Source organism: Sinohyriopsis cumingii, chromosome 16 (genome assembly GCF_028554795.1).
Source record: "Sinohyriopsis cumingii isolate HCF-2022 chromosome 16, ASM2855479v2, whole genome shotgun sequence".
In the NCBI taxonomy this organism is placed as follows: Eukaryota; Metazoa; Mollusca; class Bivalvia; order Unionida; family Unionidae; genus Sinohyriopsis; species Sinohyriopsis cumingii.
In genome coordinates, this window is record NC_142976.1 from 4,182,339 (window position 1) to 4,208,902 (window position 26,564).

At 33.3% G+C, this 26,564-nt stretch overlaps 1 protein-coding gene across 2 annotated transcripts in view; it reads right to left on the reverse strand.

The window, feature by feature from the left end:
- Nucleotides 1–3,218: 3,218 nt before the first annotated feature.
- The window catches only part of LOC149779848 (TBC1 domain family member 20-like), a 45,702-nt gene continuing 22,356 nt past the window's right edge, over nucleotides 3,219–26,564 (reverse strand). For both annotated transcript variants that reach the window (XM_089936521.1, XM_089936520.1), the window contains exons 4-9: nucleotides 26,136–26,230; nucleotides 24,218–24,309; nucleotides 19,329–19,430; nucleotides 14,145–14,286; nucleotides 11,390–11,580; nucleotides 3,219–5,551 (exon numbers count right to left, since the gene is read on the reverse strand). In XM_089936521.1, coding sequence (XP_089792647.1) covers nucleotides 5,356–5,551; nucleotides 11,390–11,580; nucleotides 14,145–14,286; nucleotides 19,329–19,430; nucleotides 24,218–24,309; nucleotides 26,136–26,230 — 818 coding nt within the window. In that variant the 3' untranslated portion in view covers nucleotides 3,219–5,355. The remainder of the gene's footprint in view (nucleotides 5,552–11,389; nucleotides 11,581–14,144; nucleotides 14,287–19,328; nucleotides 19,431–24,217; nucleotides 24,310–26,135; nucleotides 26,231–26,564) is intronic.

The window sequence follows — 26,564 nt, forward strand, 5'->3', positions numbered from 1 at the left end:
CGAGGGAGGTCATCCCTATATAACGCCAGCCAAATCCAATTAACCAACCCTCTGACTAAGAGGGCGACGTTACACAGTAGAAACTCGTTCTTACACTAGTCTATTTGTGTTTGGATTCTACACCCAGATTTAAAAAAAGGTGAAAGTAACTATTCTATCTTCAGAAGTAAAATAGAGGCTGAGACAACACAAGTGCCTGTCCATTCTTAGTTTGAGAGCAGAAAGTTATCAAATCTGCATACAAGATGTAGAAATAACTGTTATGATTAACATAATTATCAGATTTATATTCTAATCTTGTGATGATGATGTGGACAATGCATATATTTGCAAATACTGTATTAAACAGAGTAGGAAATTGTTCAAAATCTAAATCCTCTCTATATACCATGGACTACAAATATTGTACTATATGGATAATATCTGATTTTACGGCAAACATTAATATTCGCTTATTTTACTTGTTCCAAACAAATATTAAAGACAGGAAATGCTTTATGTAATTGTGGAATTGTACATATTCAATTTCTCTACTCTTTTAATTACTAAAGTTTTGATGAGAAATACATGATGTTCATCCCTTTGAGCTGTTTTATTTACTTTGGCATATCCTGTCCAATGTCTGCCACGATCATTAATTTATTCATCTCTCTCTCTCTCTCTCACACACACACCACATGCATGCACGCACACAAATTTCCCATGAATCATGTATGCTTAGGTATAATCTATGGTATCATTAATTTAGTGCAACCATCAGTGCAAATTTCTTATCTATTGCAGGGGAAGGGCTTATTCTAAGTTGTGAGAACTTGTATCTTGACCTCATTTATGGCAATAAAATGTTTTAAAAAATAAATACACCATCCCACAACATTGACAGACAATCTATGTAACCTTTCATTTTCAGCCACATCATACCTAACATCATTGAAAATTATTTTAATTTATATGTATGAAGTGAGGCTCATAGCTAGAAATATATTCATTGAAAACAAATGCCTTACCTCAGTTCCTCAAATAACTTAAAACCTAAACTTAAGCAAAATGTGACAGATGGACAGACAAGGGTAACATTATATGCCTTACCATGTTTGTGGTTAAGCATAAAAGTATATTAAAAAGTGGAACATCCAGTTTATTTTACTAAAAATATTATTTATTTGGAAAATCTCAAAAGCGAATGTCCAAATGTACTGGTTGGACATCCACACGTTACAACTGTGACCTTGAACCAACGCAGCACAAAGGTTTTCTGCACAAAATAGATGCTCCATAAGGCATAAAGCAGACAGCCATATATTCAGGACACCTTTATGTTGGCAGCGATACTGCGGGATAACTTATCCACGGCTATAATCAGGAAAGTACCATATTAAACCGATGTAATGTTAACTGAATGGGTGAATTCATGACAGACGCGATTATTTTTTATTCCTTATATTAAGAATGGCAACAGGTAAATCAAAAGGAAATCCAATATATATACCAATATATATAACAAAAAGGTCAGAACTTTTCAAATACCCTTGGTATATATACCATGGGTATTTTAAAAGTTCTGATTTTTGTGTTATAACATTCTTTATGTGCACCTATAGATATATGCATGTGGCATTAAATAGGTAAATGACCATGGAAAACAAGTCGTTGAAGGAGAAACAATTCTCATATTGAGCACAAAGTATACTGCAAAATCTGGGTGCTCTAAAGACAGACTTGGATAAAGTTATGGATGTAATTCTCTGTCAAATATTACAATCTGAGGTGGTTTCATGATTTTAAAGATGGTTATGAACCTACTGAAGATGACTCACAATCAGGAAGACCATTGTCTGCAACTGGAGAGAGGGAAGTGGCTGCTGTGAAGGAAGCAATTCAGGAAGATGCTCCTTACATAGTGGATTTTAACATACTTCGGAATCAACTTAAAGTTTTGTGCAAGATGGGTCCTGCATTTGTAGATGCCTGGTCAGAAGCAAGTTCTGGTGGACAATCACCAAACAGCTACATGCTGAATATGAAATAGTGTGAATAAAATCATGAAACACTGATTTGCGTTTCTGAACCCGACTTGAGAAAATAATCGTCTGGATCAGAGAAAATAAGCAGAGACCACAAATCAGTTGACATAGACTGTCAAGAGCTTTATGTGAATTATTTTTAGATACAAAAGGCCTGGTCACCCAGGGACCTGTGAATGACGCGGCTAGTGTCAATGGACAATTCTTATTCCTCTAAAGTGCTGCCACCAATATGTACATTAGTACCTGGAGTTTCCATCTACTCCGTGTGTGTCTGTGTGTATGTGTCTGTGTGTATGTGTGTGTGTGTGTGTGTGTGAAAGAGAGAGAGAGAGAGAGAGATGGCCAAGTGGTCTTAGGCACCCACCTACACAGATCAATTACATTTCACCTGGGTCTGTATGAGTTGAGTCTCGAGCTGAGCCAACATTGGTATGTGAGAGAGAAAGCTTGACAGTAGGTTCCTGTGAGAGTTTACCCAGGATCTTTCTCAATTATACATACTGGCCATGTATCATGTGCTGAAAAATGGCATCAAACCCATAAAAACAACAATGCACTGGTGCATAAATCCACTGTTGTGCCAGACATCCTGAAGGATCATGGCATCCAAACTTTACAACATTCTCTATATAGCAACATTCTCTTTATAGCAACATTCTCTATATACCCGGTAGCCCTGGTTTGTTATTGGCTCAATCCTTTTATCAAAGAATCACCAAGGGTAGACAATATGAAAGCTGTCATGTGGTCTGAAATTCAGTTTTTCTGTGTATAAACAACATCCTGAAAAGTCCATACAAAATGGTATTCAATAACTAGTTAATCAGACTGAAAATGTGTAAATGTGCATGTGGATTACTTTGAAGGGACGCATTCACATGCTGTTTTCAAAGTACAAAGTATGTGCAAAAAGTTAATTATCAGTTTTGGGAAGAGATTGAGTATGAATTTGGATGTGACATGATTGTACAGAGATGTGATGGCAGTAAAGACAAGCGCTTTAGACCACATGGACACCCTCAGCCCCACCACCAGATGCTGACAATATATACCTGCATGCATGGCAATAATAAAGTTCAAATGAAAGATAAATATAGATGATTGTATTGCTATTGCATTTTTATTATTTATCCCATACACTGCCTTAGTTAATAAACTGATTTCACAATCTGAAAACACAGAAAAAAAGAATCACAAATAAATTTTATTCATTTCTCAGTGTTTTAAATTTAATAAAGTTACAATGAAAATCACAGAAATCTTTACATGATTATTGTAAAATACAATGACAATTATACCACATTCCTTTTTGACATGGTATGTAAACATACATTTGCCTTATGACCATTAAATCCCACTATATAAGGAAGATTTCTCAAAGAATATACTGGCAGATTTAACGGGCTGGCCAAGGTGAATGTACGCCAGTGATTACAATCTGATGTACATGTATGTGATGTACATGTACAATCTGATGTACATGTATGTGATAGATAGCAGTGTTGAGAATTAGCTGATATTTAAAGGCAGTTCCTTGGTTCATCATGACCAGTCAACCACCGACTTTAATTTGTTGGAAATTATTTTCAATATTGTTTTCAATGATGAAGTCATTTTTGAACACTCTGAAATGCTTAAGTTACTAGAATAATATTAAGTTGGTTAGTTTATTGGCACATTTGTCATCTGTCATGTTGCAGGCATTTGAGTTGTAAACAATGTATTGTTACTGTTTAATCTATTTTAGTTTTCCTGAAAGATTTCATCACAAAATGTTAAACACTTTTTAAAAAATGCAATAGCCATTCCAATACAACCCTTTCTGGATCGACACAAGCTCTATCAAAGAACACCAATTCCCTTGATAAAAAACCCTGTCAGATGGTTTTAAAAAATGAAACTGTCTTCAAATATAACTGCTTAAATTTTAAATGGATGAAGTTCAGGATCATTAATCACTGTCAATGTGTCAAGGGACTGCAAGCTGAAAAATCCCATTGATAATGTTAAAAACTCCAAAATTATTTAAACAGCATTAAAATCTTCCCAGGTCACTAATACATGTATATAAATTTGACTCAAAGAGTTCACTTGCTTATGGCAAGAAAGGTGTTACAGACTTGTGTTAATAGGGTTTGCACTGAAAAAGTGATAAAACAGACGAATCAACCAGAAATCAATCAAATCACATGAAAATCCAATTGAGTCATATATTTATGAATAGAAATAAACAAACATCAAAATTTCATCTATTTTAAGTGTTTTTTGTAATCATGCTAACAAACTTGATGGAACAAGCAAAAATTTGGTTAAGTCAGTACAAATAACTACAAAAAGTGGGAGCAATAACGAAGCAGGGATCATTATGAACTGAAATGAACAGGTATGGATGATTGATTATTCATGTTCAAGATTGATGATATCAATCATTCATGTTATTATGGTCCAATATTACATGTAGTATTGCACATTTTACCATCCCAATTGGAATTTACATGTTGAAAGAAAAATTTGAAATTTAAAGTCTTGTACTTGTTGACATTTCACAAATGCCCCTACACATAATCCTTTGATTTTACTGCCCGTATATGGGAAATTATGTTTCTTACTTCCTGATGGACCAAAGTGTAAAATATATTGATAATCAATAATGACAGTCAATTTTTAACGACTATACAAAAATGGCATTTGACTGACACTAGGTGAAAATAAAAGACTCTATTGTTACTTCTGCATCTTGCATCGTGTAATAATTTTTTACTGATGTTAATACATGTTGCACTGGATCCATTTCAATCTAAGCACTCTGCACAATTCTGAATTACTACCAGTATTGTCAATGGGTTAAATAAGGATCCGAAGGCACTTACTTTTAATTGAATACATGTCTTGGGTTAATCCAGACAGCTCTTTGAACTTTATATTTACCAGTCTAATTAAAAAGATTAATTGTTGGTGGTGCCCACTGACATATTACATGCAGGATAAAATTAAGATCCAATATATGCACTCCAGACTAGAAACAAGAAATATGTAATTGTGGTTGGACAGGCAATGGAAGACACATGATGCATAACATGAACTCACTTGGCCTTACAGTCAGATGAGCTAAAAATTATCTCATGAATATCTTGGTCAAGATGGTAACCATTATTCAACCTGATAAATATGACTATCTGCTTGGTACAAAACTGATTCTAAATTATTAACACTTAATTATCAATTTTGCTGTTTTCTGAAAGGATGATATATATACATATATATCCCTCCCTCTTTCACACACACACACACATAAATATATCTCTCATATTATGGTTAGTTAACATGACTACTGTCCCCATTCCCACTCCCAGGACCTGAGATATGCAATTATTGCTGCACTGACCACTGCAGTAGTTACAGTCCAGAATGTAAATTTCAGAAACCCACTCTTTCCATCCTGATCGAATATAAACCAGTGCTTCTTATCAGTCTTCTTGTTACGAGTGAATTTCTGCATATTCTTTGATCTTGCTTTTGCATAACTGAAAAATACAAAAAAATAAAGATGAACTGGTTACTTTTCTTAAAATTATTACTTTACAAATTTATTAAACAAATCAAAAATCTTTAACATTTTTAAGTTAATCTAAAAAAAACTTTATCACTGACGTTAATCGAAAAAGTTTAACACTGACCTTAATCTAAAAGACTTAAACACTGACCTTAATCTAAAAGACTTAAACACTGACCTTAACCTAAAAGACTTTAACACTGACCTTAATCTAAAAGCATTAACACTGACCTTAATCTAAAAAACTTTAACATTGACATTAATCTAAAAAACTTAAACATTGCCCTTAATCTAAAAGCAGTAACACTGACCTTAATCAAAAGCTTAAAAACTGACCTTAATCTAAAATCTTTAACACTGACCTTAATCTAAAAACTTTAACACTGACCTTAATCTAAAGCTTCAAAATTGACCTCAATCTAAGAAACTTTAACACTGACCTTAATCTAAAAACTTTAACACTGACCTTAATCTAAAAACTTTAAACACTGACCTTAATCTAAAAACTTTAACACTGACCTTAATCTAAAAACTTTAAACACTGACCTTAATCTAAAATCTTTAACACTGACCTTAATCTAAAGCTTCAAAATTGACCTCAATCTAAGAAACTTTAACACTGACCTTAATCTAAAAGACTTAAACACTGACCTTAATCTAAAACTTTAACACTGACCTTAATCTAAAAACTTTAACACTGACCTTAATCTAAAAACTTTAACACTGACCTTAATCTAAAAACTTTAACACTGACCTTAATCTAAAAACTTTAACACTGACCTTAATCTAAAAACTTTAACACTGACCTTAATCTAAAACCTTTAACTAAAAACTTTAACACTGACCTTAATCTAAAAACTTTAACACTGACCTTAATCTAAAAACTTTAACACTGACCTTAATCTAAAAACTTTAACACTGACCTTAATCTAAAAACTTTAACACTGACCTTAATCTAAAACTTTAACACTGACCTTAATCTAAAAACTTTAACACTGACCTTAATCTAAGAACTTTAACACTGACCTTAATCTAAAAACTTTAACACTGACCTTAATCTAAAAACTTTAACACTGACCTTAATCTAAAAACTTTAACACTGACCTTAATCTAAAAACTTTAACACTGACCTTAATCTAAAACCTTTAACTAAAAACTTTAAAACTGACATTAATCTAAAAACTTTAACACTGACCTTAATCTAAAAACTTTAAAACTGACATTAATCTAAAAACTTTAACACTGACATTAATCTAAAGCTTAAAAACTGACCTCAATCTAACAAACTTTAATATTAATCTAAATCTAAAAACCGTAGTACTCACCTTAATTCAAAAACTTTTAAACTCACATTGATCTAAAACAACTTTAACACAGGCTTTACTTTATAAACTTTAACACTGACCTGAATTTAAAATTTTTAATGCTGACCTTAATCTAAAATTCTTTAACAATGAGCCTAATCTTGGATGTGGACAGATGGATAGCAATAAAATGGACATTAATGTGACCGATATGTTGAACCTCCAACAAGGTGGGATCAACAATAAATGACACATAATATAAACTATCAAACCTGTCCTAAGCAGCAACCTACCTGAAGAGGCTAAAGGGAATACAGATGACATCTGAATTGAGGCACAACTTTCAAGTATGGTTTCTGAACAAGGAATCGTAGATCGAACACTTGTTCCTATTTACTATTATCATGATTATCATTTTTGTTATTGTTGCTATTTCATTAATAAACTTTATTCCAAAATTAAATCTATATAACTTTACAATTTTTGTTAGCTTTATAAACGTTTTTTTGGTGGAAATATTTCAGGCAATGGGCATAATATAATATTCAAATGATTCACCCTATAAAGGTTTGGGACATATTTTGGTTCATGTCCCTTTCACTTTCTTAAATATGTATTTAGGTTTTATCCAGGAGTGCTTTTAATATAGGGAAAGTGACCATTAAAAGCCAATGGCTTCTCTACTGTTGTGACATAATTTTGTGGATTATTGACATGACAGCTAATAAATCCCTTGGAAGCTGATTGCCAAGAAGGATATCGTAATTTGTGCATTTGCTCACAATATCCTTGGTTTTGTTTGGTTCTTTGGGTTAAACATCATTTTTAAGAACATGATAGGCTAACCATGGCAGCCAGTATATTTGGTAGAGGAAATACCCAAGAAGACCATAGGAAGAATCACTGACCCAAAGGATGCTATTGGCAAGTTTTCACATGTACTCATTAACCAAACCATTTTAACACAAACCCCCAACCCCAAATATGTAATATGCGAATGATCTGTAAAGGCAAGCACCTGAGACCATTTGGCCACCTGGGGTCTCCTACCTGTAATATCCATAGTAGTTAATGATATTATCTATCAGATCTGCTTTTTATTTTGCATTACTGCTTAAATGAGGTTTACATTTCCATTTAGTATGGTTAATTGCTTCCAACACCATTTTGTTTTGCATTACTGCTTAAATGAGGTGTATATTTCCATTAAGGATGGTTAATTGCCTCCAATACCATTTTGTTTTCATTACTGCTTAAATGAGGTGTACATTTCCATTTAGTATGGTTAATTGCCTCCAACACCATTTTATTTTCATTAAATGTGTCATACTTAGCATTGACTTGCTGTCAAAATCTTGCCAAAACTGCCCAGAAAGGACAATTTATGTATTTCTTAATCATTTTCTGCACAGAAACCTTTGTACAACAGTAGAATGTTGCTACAGGGCATCATGATAAATGAATTATGTAAAGAACTGCAGTAGCCAAAACTAACTGCCTTATGTATTTGGTCAAGGGAGCTTACTTTAGTTTATTACCAATTTGACAAAACCATTCCTTACTTTTATGATTAATTCCAAAATCTTATAATAATTTTATATGAGTTTTATAAATGAGAGAAAGTACAATAGCTTTAAATCATAAAGTACGTGAAGCGTCTGTGGAATATGTACGATGACCATCCATTGACAGGAAGAAGAATTTAAAGATGGTTGCCATGATATCTATATTGAAAGATCACCATCATTTTCACTCAGGACCAACAAGATATCATAATTAGTCTTTTGATAAAGCAACCATAAAGATATTACCGTCCATTCAGGATGTGTAGCTACAGCAATATTTTCAAGATGGCTGCCATGGATCCAATTAGTAGCAATTTCAATAAGGTCCAACACAGCACAAGATGAATTCTGGTTGAAACTCCATGACAATATCATTTTCCATTTATAAGCAGTGATACAATTTTTTGTATGGCTGCTGAGATCAGGCAACCATAAAATAAAAAGTGATCATTAGAGTAGATTTTACTGTCCATGTCGAGTTATATGCTAAAGGCACTGCCTTCAAAGTATGCCATGATACTTCTTATCTTTAGGTCTAAGACCAGGATGAAAAACTCTGTGTGTGACTCCTGCCTATCCAAACTCTGTGTGTGACTCCTGCCTATCCAAACTCTGTGTGTGACTCCTGCCTATCCAAACTCTGTGTGTGACTCCTGCCTATCCAAACTCTGTATGTGACTCCTGCCTATCCAAACTCTGTGTGTGACTCCTGCCTATCCAAACTCTGTGTGTGACTCCTGCCTATCCAAACTCTGTGTGTGACTCCTGCCTATCCAAACTGTGTGTGTGACTCCTGCCTATCCAAACTCTGTGTGTAACTCCTGCCTATCCAAACTCTGTGTGTGACTCCTGCCTATCCAAACTCTGTGTGTGACTCCTGCCTATCCAAACTCTGTGTGTAACTCCTGCCTATCCAAACACTTGGTATGCACATGTTATTTAATGGCACAGCATAAATAAAATGAAATTACAGTGGATTTTGTTTAAAATAACAAAAAATTGTAAAAAAATTGTAAAAAAATTCATTGAAAATATACAGCACTTGCAGCTATGAGATACACAGTTGAGGCAGGATGTGAAATATTCAAAGTCAAAGATGCACAAAGATTATATTCTGAAACTGCATATACATCGTCCAGGCTTTCATCAAAAATGAAAACTGGAAAGGTATTTATTTAGCTTGGTATCAACATGGCTTCTAAAAGATATTTTTAAGTTGAAGAGTTATTCTAAAATTTTATATTCTGCTATGTATCATTACTGTTATATCATCATCACCAGTTTTTAAAAACAGCAATACTGTTGGCCCAGGTGTGCCTCAGACCAATTATCAGCAGACATCTACCTGATAACCAAAAAGCATGAGCAGTTGGCCACAAAATCTGAGAAGGATGCTTTCTTATAATTTAGAATTTGTTTCTAATGCTTTGATTGTATGTTATAACAAGTATTTCTCTAGTTTTCACATCTTCACCAAAATCTTTAGCATCATTGGTCCAATACTAAAATCTGGTCAAATTCTGTTCAGCAGATTTTAATTAGATAAAGTTGTTTACATGCTTTTTTAATTTTAGCAATAGTGGCTAAAGTGATTATGGATCTTCATCACTAGTATAAATGTCAAAGGTCTTCAACAGAGAACACTAACTTTCAAATTCCTTTCCCTTGTAGTTTGACAAGTTGTTGACAAAATACTTTTTAACATTTGGAATGTTGACCAAGTCTGATGGTAGATCACCATCAATTTTATGAACTGGAAAAATTTTGGTAAAATCCATTTGAGCAGTTTTTTTTTAGAAGTAATTAAAGGTTTTTTAATTTAAGTAATGGTGACCATATCTGACAGCAAATTGGGTCAAATTCTGCTGCGTTGTGTTTGACAAGTCATCTCAAGGGTTTTCTATTTTTAGTAATGGGAGTCATATTTAACGGCAGATTGACATTATTTGTATACAACTGATAGCCCTTTAAGTCTTCAAATCAGAATGCTCAAATTCTGCTGAGATTTTTGAAAAGTTGTTTAGAAGTGTTTCTGTTTTTTTATGACAGTAACCATATTTGAAGGCAAATTGGCATCATCCATACAAAAACTGAAATCATTTCATGCCAATATGCTTTCTGTCATTCTGTAAAATGTGGTCAGATTCTGTTCACTGGTATTTGGAGAAGGCATTTAGCTTTCTTCTTTTCTTTTTAGTGACAGTAGCCATATATGGTTGTGACTTTGCATAATTCCTACCAGAGCTGGTGCAAGCTGTGTATGAGCAATGCACTTGCATAGGAAGCCATTCTCAGAGAGGCACCAAATCAGAGAAGGGGTGCAGAAATGAGACAAGGAAACTAAAATTAAACTAAACCTTTATTTTTTATTCATAGAAAATTCTTTTTACTTGGTCACATCACAACTTAATCAATTTCTTATGAGCTTTCTTATCAGCTAACATTTTAATGAGGGGATGTCCAAATGTCCGTTTTGACCGGGTGCCATATTGCCTCACAGACCCCAATTTCTAAGAACTGGAAGCCTTCAAACCAGGATGATTGCTGTGAAACTTTGTCAAATTCTGTTTTTAAATTAAATTTTTTTAAAGTTATTTAAAAACATTTGTACTGCTAGTAAATGTAAGCTGTATTTGAAGGTTGCTCAGCATCATTTGTACAAACCTGAAAGCCCTTCATTCCAGGATGATATCATATTCTGAATTTGTTCTGCAGTGTTTGAAAGAAGTTATTCATAGGGTGATCTCCACCTGGTCCTGTACTTTTTGAGAAGAGGTTTAAAGTAACAAAAGCGGATTGATCACAGACAACTTATGATGCATATGAGACTCAAGACCATACCATAAACTCACTTGGCCTTGTGGCCAGATGAACTGAACACTGGACAATTAACAGTTCTTGGTTTTTGCTGCCCTGAAAGAGATTTTAAAAATCATATACCTTTGTGTCCTTTGGAAGTTCAAAATAGCATCATAGGCTAGATCTAATGGTGGATACTGAAGATACAGATCACCAGCTTTGCTTATCAGCTGTTCAAATGGCAGGTCTTGGGGAATCTTGGATAGAAGCCCATGCACAATACACATCTCACACTCACTCGCAAGAATCTCATCAGCTCTATGCAAAACAATCTGAAAAAAGCTCAAGAGCATGTAAACCATATTACAGATTTCAGTTCTCTCCAATACAACAGTATTTACTTGATCTTTGATCAACAGAACCTAAGAAAGCAGACAGGTTCTAATGAGATGTTTCTATTTTTATAATGCATCAAGACTTTAGTCAAATTAATTAGCCAATCAAATAGCATCTTACATTTTGGTAAACATTCCAATAAAAGGTGTAATGATAGGTCATTCTCATTAGTCTATTACAAATGGAAGCAATAAACAACTAATGTAACAACAATTTCTGCCTATTGGTATCAGTTGCAGCTTGGAGATATGTAAAATTGTTTCAAGGGGTTCTACGGAAGGAAATACAAAGGTCAATATCCTAAACGGCTACCTGAAAGATCAGTGTTTGAGTTCAATCAGACATTGATGCTACCAGTATAAGCAGTCAGGTGTATGAGGGAGGAGTTGATTGGAATACAGGCCATCATCTTATCAGGTCTATTTTTTTCAGCTATATTGGATGACTCTCTGTCCCTCACATAACAATCTGAGCTGGTATTTTCATCTTCTTAAAATCAACAGTTTTGTAAACTTAGCTAGTTCAAGCTTCCAGTTCCTTGATGTATGCAGCATTTCTACCTGAAGCCCTGGCAGATCTGATAGTCATTTATTCTAACCATACTTTACTCATACCAGAGTACATATAGAGAAAGAAAGTAGATAAAAATTATTGCAAAAAATGAAAAACGAAACAAGACTAAGGCTGCTAAAGACTGCAAAACCCATGATCAAAGCATCACTGAAACTGACGACCATCACCCTAGAGATGAAAGTGAACAAGTATTTTGAAGAATAAAATTCCCTTACTTCATAGCAAGATGTCAAAGTAGAAACAGAATCTGAATATTCTAAAACTGTGATCCCAAGGTCAAAGACAAGTGTCACAGAATTGATAACATTTGTTGTGTGATCCCAAGGTCAAAGGACAAGTGTCACAGAATTGATAACATTTGCTGGCCTGATTATGAATAGAATCCATCTAGTTTAGGAAATAAATACTACACAAAATTTAAACCACAACCCGACTGACAACTATTGATGATAATGCAAGTGGAAAAGTGACTGCTGTCTCCACTAATGTGAGGTCTATGAAAAATATGCAATTACAATTTCCCAAAAAAAAGCAATTACAATTTCCAAGTGTATATGCTCATAATAGTATGCGCCATAGCAATTGAAACCTACATGCCCTAATTTTTGCATTAAGAAATTGCATTTCTTTTTATATAAAATAATAGCTAAATTCAAAGTAAATTATGTGTCCAAGAATACTTTCCCAATCATATTAACATTAGAAGTATACGCCTACTACATGTGCCTCCTGAATCCAGCCCAAGCAACAGACAAAAAGTCATTTTTCTTCTTCTGCCATATAGAAGGCCTGGTCCTGAAAGGGTCTGGATGTGTTGTGTTGTAAGGTATTTTTGTTGAAAAGTGAATATATATGTATGCATGTTTTTATAGTTTGGTGAATATTTGTTGCTGTTATTGTAGAATTGTTTACTATATTTTGATGTTAAATTTATGACAGCCATTATGTGCAATATTGTTGTAGTATCTCATATTAGATTTTAGTATTCAAGTACAGTGCTACCCACTTATATCGAAATCACTTATGTCGACAAGCTGCCTATTTTGACAAAAAGTCAAAGTCCTGGTCCCTTGGTCTACTATTACTACCAAAATTGTCATGCTTATGTCGACGTCGAGATAAAAAATAAATGTACATGTCAACAGAAGCCCTTGGTCCCAGGTTGAACAAATCCTTTGTTTTCTAATCATTTATGTCGACCAGCTGCCAGTTCCGACCCATACTTTGTTCAAAAATTAGTTGATCTTGCCGCCAGGCTATATTTTTCCCGCCTAATCATTTTTGTCTGCAAACGTCCAGATCCGACCTGTACTTTATTCAGGCTTTAATGTCGTGGTCGGATATTAAAAAAACAGGCTTTTGTTTGGTCCTTGATAAATTAAATTTTATTGTAATTTTATGCATTGACTCTGCTATAGATAATAATCTCTATTACATGTATATGTATTTGTCATTACAATCTTTTACTGCTATATGTATTTGTATTTTGAGAGAATTCATAACTTTTCATCTCCGGGATGTATTTTAAATGTATACCACTTGAGCTGACATTGTTACAATATTGTATTGTAAGAATCATTTTCTTTTAATACCTTATTAGCATGTATCAATGAACACGATATTTATTAATCATATCAGCCACATATCTCTTGTTCGCTTTTATGTACTTTTCACGATGACTTCTGTAACTAAATACATGTACTGTTTAAACCAACTTGCTGAGAGGTTTTCATTTCCCTGTGAATACAGGGCCATATCCTACTGGTGCATGATGGGATACAAGGCCATATCCTACTGATGCATGATGGGATACAAGGCCATACCCTACTTATGCATGATGGACACAGGGCCATATCCTAAGCTCACTTGGCTTCATAACCTGGTGAACTAAAAGCTACACACAATTTTTAAATTAAGTTCTACTTACGGCAGCTGCTAAATAGATGGGCATAAGAGGATGACATGCGATGAAAAAGTCATAAAATCGGACAATCTGCCGCAAATCATTCAGGACGTGCCCATACCATGTTATAAGCCAACTGAGAGAGAATACTGTACCAACTTCTGACCTAAAAAATAAACAATAGGAGTAAATAACTTCAGTATGTACACTCAAATTTTAAAATGAGATCATGCTCTATGTTACTTACTATTTCTTAGTACGTTTATGTATGAGACTAGCTTACTTTTCAGAAGGCAAATTTCATGATAAACATTGACATGAGAAAATTGCCTATGTGCATTAATTACACATACATGTAAAAGCAATATGGAGGGCTGTCAAAATGAAATAAAAGTGCTTACTGTGAAATGTACAAGGCTCAGCTCACTTATTTCATCATTCTTATCACACTCCTCACAGTTCATACTCATTCAGAATACACTTACTGCCATAAGACTTTTTGGGTCATTGTATCTGTGCATTAGTACACAAGTACATGGACTGAATCCTACCTCATTTCTCTAACATTTTTTGAAATCCAATCAAAAACAAGAACAAAAAGAACCAGACTACATATGACAACCTAGAAACACTTCACTGTGATGAAACTGGTACACTATAGCATATCGACTGGATCCTCCCTTTATTATCTAAACACTGATTGAAAGCCTACCAAAAACAGTATTAAATGAACCAGACTAAGTATAGCAAACTAGATATCCTTCACTGTGATGTAACTGCTATATTGTAACATCTGCCATGTGTGACACTATAACACTGTCCATCACCGCAAATAAATAAATCCTGATTTTTAACCCCATTTATCTGGTAAAATCTTCGCATTTTACATTTATGTCGTTGCAAAGAAAAGATCACAGTCAGTGCAGTCTAAATGGAACATAGCGCAGTTATCAAACTGAACAATTTTCTACAGGTGTCAATTTACCATCAAAGTAACAGTGTTGTGGCAGAGGGATTATAATACCAAAGGGAGTTAACTCACTGTGTATTATGCATGTTTATGCCTATGTAGCCAGCAATGCTTGTGTGTGTGCTTGTGATTTGGATTTTTAACGTAGCTTTAACAATTTTTCAGTCATACCACTACGATATCTGCAATGTGACAGTTTATAGTGATGTCTTCTAGCACTGAGACATCATGCCGCATGATGTCCCACCTAGTCACATTATCCTGACAACAGGCCGACAAGTCCTAACACTAACCTCTTAATGCTGAGCACCAAGCGAGGCAGCTGTTAGTACCATTTTTGTAACTCTTTGGTATGACTCAACCGAGGATCGAACCCATGACCTCCCGCATCCGCATTAAACATTAATGAAGTTAGTGTGATAGATCTATACTTCACAGAGGTAAGTTAAACATTACTCAAGTTAGTGTGATAGATCTATACTTCACAGAGGTAAGTTAAACATTAATCAAGTTAGTGTGATAGATCTATACTTCACAGAGGTAAGTTAAACATTAATCAAGTTAGTGCGATAGATCTATACTTCACAGAGGTAAGTTAAACATTAATCAAGTTAGTGCGATAGATCTATACTTCACAGAGGTAAGTTAAACATTAATCAAGTTAGTGTGATAGATCTATACTTCACAGAGGTAAGTTAAACATTAATCAAGTTAGTGTGATAGATCTATACTTTACAGAGGTATGTTAAACATTAATCAAGTTAGTGTGATAGATCTACACTTTACAGAGGTATGTTAAACATTAATCAAGTTAGTGTGATAGATCTATACTTCACAGAGGTAAGTTAAACATTACTCAAGTTAGTGTGATAGATCTATACTTCACAGAGGTAAGTTAAACATTACTCAAGTTAGTGTGATAGATCTATACTTCACAGAGGTAAGTTAAACATTAATCATCTGTAATAAAAAATACCGGATTTCATGAAATCATCATCAGTGTCTTTAAATAAGAGATATTTTATCCTGAATGTTCAACAATGTTCTCTGTGTTAAAAGTTTTATTAATGCACACCTAGAAATGAATTCAAGGAACACAGATACCTGACCTGAAAAGTGACCTAAATGTAACCTTAACCAAGATGTGATGTTGGTAAGTGAATAACACAATCTAGAGTTGAGGCATACAAAAATATGAGACCTACTTTCTGTTGAACCCACTTTATTTCTGGCCAAAAGAAAAAGTTCATCTATGGTGTGGACAGAAGTACCGACAAATCCACACAAAAATAATGCCAAGGTGATACCAAGGATGGATTGACATTAAAATGCTCAATAGGGAAACAGAAATTCACTGTTAGACCACATTCCAGTTTTACAAGGTTTTAAATGCTTTTCAACAGAATTAAATGCAAAACAGAATATATAAATAATTGATTTTATTATCATGACCACATCAAGACAATGCTACCTCAGTAATTCAGTTCCATAGAAACCAATGCAAATGCCATAATATTAAAAATTTTGTAACTTAATTTTTTTTAGTGCTCATGATGAAACCTATATCAGTGTTGATGCATCCTGGATGACAGTTTATTTGTCAAGAAAAGAATATGAGCTGCAGCATTTTCTGGACCTACATGTATTTGAAACATGTGCTTTCAATTCCACACCAAAGAGTCATGTGCTTATTTCAGTATGGAGAGTACCAAACTCAAGACTGTAAAAGGACTGAAATTCCATCAATAAAACAATGTCTCTATTTTTTTTTCCAGTTAAAACTTGGATAAGCTCTCAAAAGAGTCTTTTTACTAAAATCTAACTTTCATTATCAACTAATCCTGTCCAGACAAACTCATATATATTCATCTGATCTTCACCCTATCCATACTGGTTCCCATTTTTCCATACAATTAGTACCTTGTGTCATGTATAGTGGATGTTCTCCAATTTTAGCTCAAACAGTACTTAAAGAATGAATGTAGCATCTGCATGGAAGTGTGGAAGGCACTTAATGTATTCTCAGACTAGATCCTACTGGTTGAAAATTTTTCCAGGAATTCATGATAAGACCATTTCTTTCTTTAACTGCAGACTGATGAAACCCTCTTTGATATTCTTCAGCAATAACAATATATTCAAATCAGCCGCTATAGTGGACATCTCGGATGCCAACCTGACAACTTTTTCATTTTGTACCAAGAAGGCACCATAACAAGTCTTCTGGTGGAAACCCCATGTTGACTGGTACCATGCCATAGTGACCACACTCAACTGATACCGTTTCTATTTATGACCAAGTAGGCATTGTAAGAAGTCTTTTTCTGAAAGCAGAAGTGTCAGTATGAACAGCCATTTAGAAGAAGTACTGGTAACAAGATTTTCAAGATGGCCATTGATGTAATTATATTTGAGTCAGAGTGGCGAATTGTTCATTTATGACCAACTAGACATGAAGTGTTTCTGACAGTGAGAACCCCGTGCTGATATGACAATTCATTCAGGAAAATGGTAACATGATTTTCAAGATGACTACTGTAGCAGGCATACTTTATGTCTACATGCCACCATCAGGACCAACTAGATATCATAAGAAGTTGTTTAGTACACCCCCAATGTTGATATGACCATGCATTCAGGGGCAGTGTTAGCAATATTTTCAAGACGGCCACTGTGTTGGTCGTAATGGAGATCAGATCCACACCATTTTCATTTTGGACCAACATAAAAAGTATTCTGGTGAAAACCCCATGGCAATATTACTCTTCATTCAGGAAGATTGGCATGAAGATTTTCAAGATAGTCACCATGACAGCCATCGAACATCAGATCAGTACCATTTTCATTTAGGACCAACTAGACACTGTTAGAAGTGTTCTGGTGAAAACCCCATTATCCAGTTGTCCAGAAAATCAAAGAAATCTTGGAAGGGGGAAGGACCTCTGAGGCATCCCAATTATATTGGCAAATGTCTCAGATGTGTCCTTTGAGATCATGAATATTTTACACTTTTGTGCATTCAGTAACCTTTGTTCATCCAAAATGTCAATGGAAGATGAGAAAATAAGACAGTGAAGTATAAAAAAGAGGCAAACTGCAAAGAAAGGAAAAGGACACAAGCTATACCTAACATAAAATTATAAAAATCTAACAGTGCTCACTCTATATATAAATCTTTTTTTACCGGATTCAAGACTGGCACGATAAGTGATATAATTCACACTCTGGAAAAATCATGCAAAATTACTTAAGAAAACAAAAAAATAGAGTTATCAATGACTGAAGCAAAGATAATTTAAATAATATTAACTCTGCAGAGAATGGTAAAGGTGTCAATGGGTCCCAGGTACTCACTAGTTCATAACTACATGGGTAATAAAATTAGCAAAAGGGTACCAATTTAGTTCATAAGTTCATATCAATGAGCGAGATACAAAATAATGAGTACAGTTTGAGATTCATGTCATGTGACATTGATGAACTTAAAACAAACCAAACATTTAATATAATTTCATTTTGAGTTGGTATCCAGTTAACCAATAATCAGGATCGATGGGTACCAGGATGACTTTTTCTAAAATTTTAACATCTTTAATGGATGGTTGAGGCATTTGACAAATTTCAGCTGTTATGCTGATATATTGCTTGTATCAAGTGAAATTGTAAAATGCAGAACATCTAGTATATGGGTACAGTGTCAAAAGGAGGTAATTATCAAAATATCCTGGAAGAGTTACTTCTCATATATACTATTTTTATAGTCTATTTTGTATACAGATGGGAACAACCATTTGTTACTTCTGTCTGGTAGCCTGGGTTGATTTGGGAGGTAGTGGAAATTTTAGGTTATTTCCTATGTATCTGACAGAGAAATAACTGCTATTTAGCCAGATAGAAAGAAGAATGCAATAATTATTATGCAGTTCTACTATACAGTGTTCTATTCAACTAAATTCACTGTCCTTACACTTCAGAAATTACTCTGTGTATAAAAGCACATAGTCCCACTGCCATTAAACATTTTCAAATGAGCCATACATTAGCTCTAAATTCACTGCTTCTAACAAATTTTCAGTAAAGTATGTCTTAAAAAAAGACAGATTTGAACTGAAGCATAAGTCTGATGCAAGATAATGTATCTCAGAATAAAAGAATTTGGAAAATATAAGTTGAGTATGTCATCAAATTTTAGACATTTTTAACAAAAAGGTCAAGACTTCTGTGAATAATTCTAATACCTTTCCATGAACTCTCTCAGCTCCGGATTTGATTTACCAACAATTGGATAGAGGTAATTCAGTATATGCTTTGTGCGGTCCATATTGGCATCCATGAAATCTCTGAAATAAATTTTATAAGTTAACACAGAATCGAGACTAACAATCTGTTCTCAACATATTTCAATATTTTATTGGAAAAATATTATTTTAAAGTTTTTTTGTACTGGGGTTACAAACTGCACAATATTTTTAGACAAGCATGTATGTTACATGCTGAATTATGATGGATCAATTACCAGGATCTAATTTAATACAAAGAATATACACCACTGATTGTCTAAAACTGTAATTATGAAACAAATACTACTGCAAACATTTGTCTTCTGCTGAGATACCCATGTTTAATTTTAAGAGTTACCTCCCTTACACTTTATACCCTGATAATTAGTTATGTACATTGTGACAATAAGGTACAAAGAATCCTGAATGGCATATCATACCGAAAAAAGAACAATTTAAAAATGTCATGGATGTATGTTAAAGCATTTATGTACAAAAGAGCAAAGGTTTTGTTTTATATGTGGTAATGCCAGCTTTTAAATGAGAAATGTTCACTTTACGTGACATCTGTGGTATAATGTATACGGGTAAGATCATATATTAACAGTGTAACAGATCATACAATAACACTGTAACAGACCATACAATAACACTAACAGATCATGCAATAACACAAAAAGATCATACAATAACACTAACAAATCATACAATAAAACTGTAACAGATCATACAATAACACTGTAACAGATCATTCAATAACACTGTAACAGATCATACAATAACACTGTAACAGATCATACAATAACACTGTAACAGATCATACAATAACACTGTAACAGATCATACAATAACACTAACAGATCATATAATAACACTGTAACAGATCATTCAATAACACTAACAGATCATACAATAACACTGTTACAGATCATACAATAACACTGTAACAGATCATATAATAATACTGTAACAGATCATTCAATAACACTGTAACAGATCATACAATAACACTGTAACAGATCACACAATAACACTGTAACAGATCATACAATAACACTGTAACAGATCATACAATAACACTGTAGCAGATCATTCAATAACACTTTAACAGATCATATAATAACACTGTAACAGATCAAACAATAACACTGTAACAGATCATTCAATAACACTGTAACAGATCATACAATAACACTAACAGATCATACAATAACACTGTAACAGATCATACAATAACACTGTAACAGATCATACAATAACACTGTAGCAGATCATTCAATAACACTTTAACAGATCATACAATAACACTAACAGATCAAACAATAACACTGTAACAGATCATTCAATAACACTGTAACAGATCATACAATAACACTGTAACAGATCATTCAATAACACTGTAACAAATCATACAATAACACTGCAACACATCATTCAATAACACTAACAGATCATACAATAACACTGTAACAGATCATTCAATAACACTGTAACAGATCATACAATAACACTGTACCAGATCACACAATAACAGTGTAACAGATCATACAATAACACTGTAACAGATCATACAATAACACTGTAACAGATCATTCAATAACACTGTAACAGATCATACAATAACACTCTAACAGATCATACAATAACACTGTAACAGATCATACAATAACACTGTAACAGATCATACAATAACACTGTAACAGATCATACAATAACACTAACAGATCATACAATAACACTGTAACAGATCATTCAGTAACACTGTAACAGATCATACAACAACACTAACAGATCATACAATAACACTGCAACAGATCATTCAGTAACACTGTAACTGATCATACAATAACACCGCAACAGATCATTCAATAACACTGTAACTGATCATACAATAACACCGTAACAGATCATTCAATAACACTGTAACAGATCATACAATAACACTGTAACAGATCATACAATAAAACTGTAACAGATCATACAATAACACTTTAACAGATCATTCAATAACACTGTAACAGATCATACAATAACACTGTACCAGATCATTCAATAAAACTGTAACAGATCATACAATAACACTGAAACAGATCATACAATAACACTGTAACAGATCATAAAATAACACTGTAACAGATCATACAATAACACTGTAAATGATCATACAATAACACTATAACAGATCATATAAGAACACTAACAGATCATACAATAACACTGTAACAGATCATTCAGTAACACTGTAACAGATCATACAATAACACTGTAACGGATCATACAATAACACTGTAACAGATCATTCAGCAACACTGTAACAGATCATACAATAACACTGTAACAGATCATACAATAACAATGTAACAGATCATACAATAACACTGTAACAGATCATTCAATAACACTGTAACAAATCATACAATAACACTGCAACACATCATTCAATAACACTGTAACAGATCATACAATAACACTCTAACAGATCATTCAATAACACTGTAACAGATAATACAATAACACTGTACCAAATCATACAATAACAGTGTAACAGATCATACAATAACACTGTAACAGATCATACAGTAACACTGTAACAGATCATTCAATAACACTGTAACAGATCATAAAATAACACTGTAACAGATCATACAATAACACTGTAAATGATCATACAATAACACTATAACAGATCATATAAGAACACTAACAGATCATACAATAAAACTGTAACAGATCGTTCAGTAACACTGTAACAGATCATACAATAACACTGTAACGGATCATACAATAACACTGTAACAGATCATTCAGCAACACTGTAACAGATCATACAATAACACTGTAACAGATCATACAATAACAATGTAACAGATCATACAATAACACTGTAACAGATCATACAATAACACTTTAACAGATCATTCAATAACACTGTAACAGATCATACAATAACACTGCACCAGATCATTCAATAATACTGTAACAGATCACACAATAACACTGTAACAGATCATACAATAACACTGTAACAGATCATACAATAACACTGTAACAGATCATACAATAACACTAACAGATCATACAATAACACTGTAACAGATCATTCAGTAACACTGTAACAGATCATACAATAACACTGTAACAGATCATACAATAATACTGTAACAGATCACACAATAACACTGTAACAGATCATACAATAACAATGCAAGAGATCATACAATAATGCTGTAACAGATCATACAATAACACTGTAACAGATCATACAATAACACTGCAACAGATCATTCAATAACACTGTACCAGATCATTCAATAACACTGTAACAGATCATTCAATAACACTGTAACAGATCACACAATAACACTGTAACAAATCATGCAATAACAATGCAACAGATCATACAATAACACTAACAGATCATACAATAACACTGTAACAGATCATTCAATAACACTGTAACAGATCATACAATAACACTGTAAAAGAACATTATTTAATAGTCAAATACTGACAAAGTATTTATTATATGTGCAATGGAAACCTTAAAGTATCTAAAGTTGAAAATCCTTGAAAATATTTAACATATACTATTGGGGCATAAACCTCTCGGCATATTCACTGTATGAATTTAGATTTTTTTATATTGTCAGTTGGAACATACAGTGTTTACTCTGCCTCAGTACTTCTTGAAGAAAAGACAAAACTTTGTCTCTGCTATGTGCACCCTAAAAATGTGCTGTTCAATGGCTACCAGGTCTACAGCTAAATCAGCCCAACTTAATTGGCAATGGACAGGCATCATATTCAAAGAACATTTTGTCCTGCCAATCACAATACAACAGTACACACCACAGCAACTGTTATGAGCTATGACTTCATGAGTTTCCATGGCACTTGTGCCCAAGAACTTAATTGAAGATCAAAAAAAGAAAAGAGTTTGCCTTGAACTGATTTTCTTGTTAATGTCAAAACTGTAAATGGTATGTAGATCATATTTATACAGTTTTTGCATGATTTAACAGTGACATAACTAAGTAATGATTGAAAGACCATTCTAGCAATCAAAGGTTTTAAGACAGTTGAAGAAATTATCAATTATTTACAAATTACTTATCAGTTATTGAGATTAAATCACAAACTATTTTTGTGTGCATCCATACAGATTATATGAAGGATTGACAGTTCAATTATTTCAACAAAACTTGTGTATTCCAAACATTCTAGATCTCCAGGGGGACAACAGTATCATTGTTATGGATTAGATCACATTGATAATGGTTTTACTGTAGTTGAATTTAATTAGTGATCAAGAACAACATATATCTACAACAGTAAAAGCGCCAACCAAAGTTGACTGTCTCAAAATGTTTTGAAAATGTAATTCTCTATGACAGTACATCAAAGTGTGACCCATACATCAAAATTTCCAAAAGTATCTTGTGACTTTAAATTCTAAAAAGTCAACATTCAACCAAAGATTGTTACACTTGCAGATATGTTAGAACTCAAGTTCTATTGTTCCGTGCTTAAGCAGAATCTAGTCAAGTTAATCAGGTGCAATTTTTCCCTTTAAAATTATTATAAGATCTTATCAATATTTATGTAACAGGAGTCCCAAGTGGCCCATACTGGTTCTACTGGAAAATAAATGCACATGAATGTTCTTATCTACTTATACCAAAAGTAATCACATACACATATACTTAATACACTAAGAAAAATCCTCCATGTCTGTCAGATACATTTGTAATTTCAGCTGTATTCTATTCATTTCAAGACAACAGTATTTATTTTATTTCTAAGACAACTGCATTTAAAATGAAGGCACATGTACACTGTTCACTTACCTAAGATGGTTGAGCGAAAGCTTATCAACTAAAGCAAAAGCAACATCTTCACCTACGACTAGAAGGAATGTAACACATATATCATGGTATCCCTGAAACGGCAAAAACATATATAAATTAGATACCTGGTGTATTTGTGAGCACAGACATTCAGTTAGATGGACTGTAAAGTCCAATGATAAAGCTTGTGAAATATAGTTAGAGAGAAGATCATGCAGACAGACAGAAAGGCAAGACAATAAAGCAACAGGACAGCTGTATACATAAAACATGTAAGTATAGATCATGTACAATCTGAACAACATACCTAATATTTCTTTATAATAACTCACACTAAAATACTTACTGCCAGGTCGGGCAAAGTCGTAGTGAATAATCCTATAGCAATACATGTTTAATTACATCAATGTTATTAAGTGTTTTAAATACCAATTATAAATATTGAAATATGGCTGGACATATATTGCTTTGATTACCAAAGCATTTTGGTGAGCTGGAAACCTACTAAAAGATCTCTTGTTTGAGAGTAAAGTATTGCTTTAAGTTAAAAATCAACAGATCATCTTTTGGCAATGAGTCATGTCTGTGATATAGTACTACTTTAAGTTACAACTCAACAAATCATCTTATGGCAATGAGTCATGTCTGTGATATAGTACTGCTTTAAGTAACAAATCAACAAATCATCTTTTGGCAATGAGTCATGTCTGTGATATAGTACTGCTTTAAGTTACAAATCAACAAATCATCTTTTGGCAATGAAAGACGACTACAATTCTCATTTTATGTAGAATTCTAAGTTGAATTATTTTCTATGGATGCATGATGACTGAATACAAGGCTTCAATCATTAGAAGCATTAGATACACAAATAACCACATTTTCCTGGAATTCAATCAACAGAAGTATTAGATACATAAAAAAACACATTTTCCTGGGATTCAATCATTAGAAGCATTAGATACACAAATAACCACATTTTCCTGGGATCCACCATATCAAACATCATTAGAAGCAATAGATACATAAATAATTGCATTTTCCTGGGATTCAATCATTAGAAGCATTAGATTCACAAATAACCACATTTTCCTGGGATTCAATCATTAGAAGCATTAGATTCACAAATAACGACATTTTCCTGGGATTCAATCATTAGAAGCATTAGATATACAAATAACCACATTTTCCTGGGATTCAATCAACTTAAGTATTAGAGACACAAAAAAACACATTTTCCTGGGATTCAATCATTAGAAGCATTAGATACACAAATAACCACATTTTCCTGGGATCTGCCATATCAAACATCATTAGAAGCAATAGATACATAAATAATTGCATTTTCCTGGGATTCAATCATTAGAAGCATTAGATTCACAAATAACCACATTTTCCTGGGATTCAATCATTAGAAGCATTAGATATACAAATAACCACATTTTCCTGGGATTCAATCATTAAAAAATTAGATACAAAAATAACCACATTTTCCTGGGATTCAATCATTAGAAGCAATAGATACATAAATAACCACATTTTCCTGGGATCCGCCATATCAAACATCATTTGAAGCAATAGATACATAAATAATTGCATTATCCTGGGATTCAATCATTAGAAGCATTAGATACACAAATAACCACATTTTTTTTGGCTGGTATCTGCCATATCAAACATCTATCCATGATCAATATTAGAAAAATATCCTTGATTAGTTAGACAACACTTCCTGCTGTATTCAAGCAACCTTCTGAACATGCAACCCAAAGATTAAGTTCGACTCCACCTTGATCAGGCATGTTACCTGAAGCATATTTATGTTCTTAAATTTCACAAAAAAAGAATTCAATCAGAAAGATACTATGAAGACATTTCAATGTCAAATGTAAAAAGATGTCATTAAAAAATCCCTGACCTGGTAATAATGAAGCTCATCATGGTTCACTAATACTCTCATAATGAGATCCACCAACTGGTCTTGAAGTCCAAGACGTATATTTTCATCCATACCTAGAAAGAGGACAATAACAACAACTTAAAGGTCACCGGCCAGACTCCAACATTTTCCTATTTATATCAGATTTGCATTACATTATTAAAAATAGTTTTACTCGCACAAAAAGAACAAAAAAATTATCAAGTGTAAAGAAGAAATAATAATTTAATTACTCAAAATAAAAGTATACAACGCCGTTACTTCCCCTCAGTTATGATTTCCCACCTATATAGGACACAACCAGAAATGACGTACATTTATCCCTACAAGACGAAGTACATGCTTCTTCTTGTCAAAAAATAAAACTCTATAAACTATGGATAGGGAATATTTAAATGAAGCTAATGA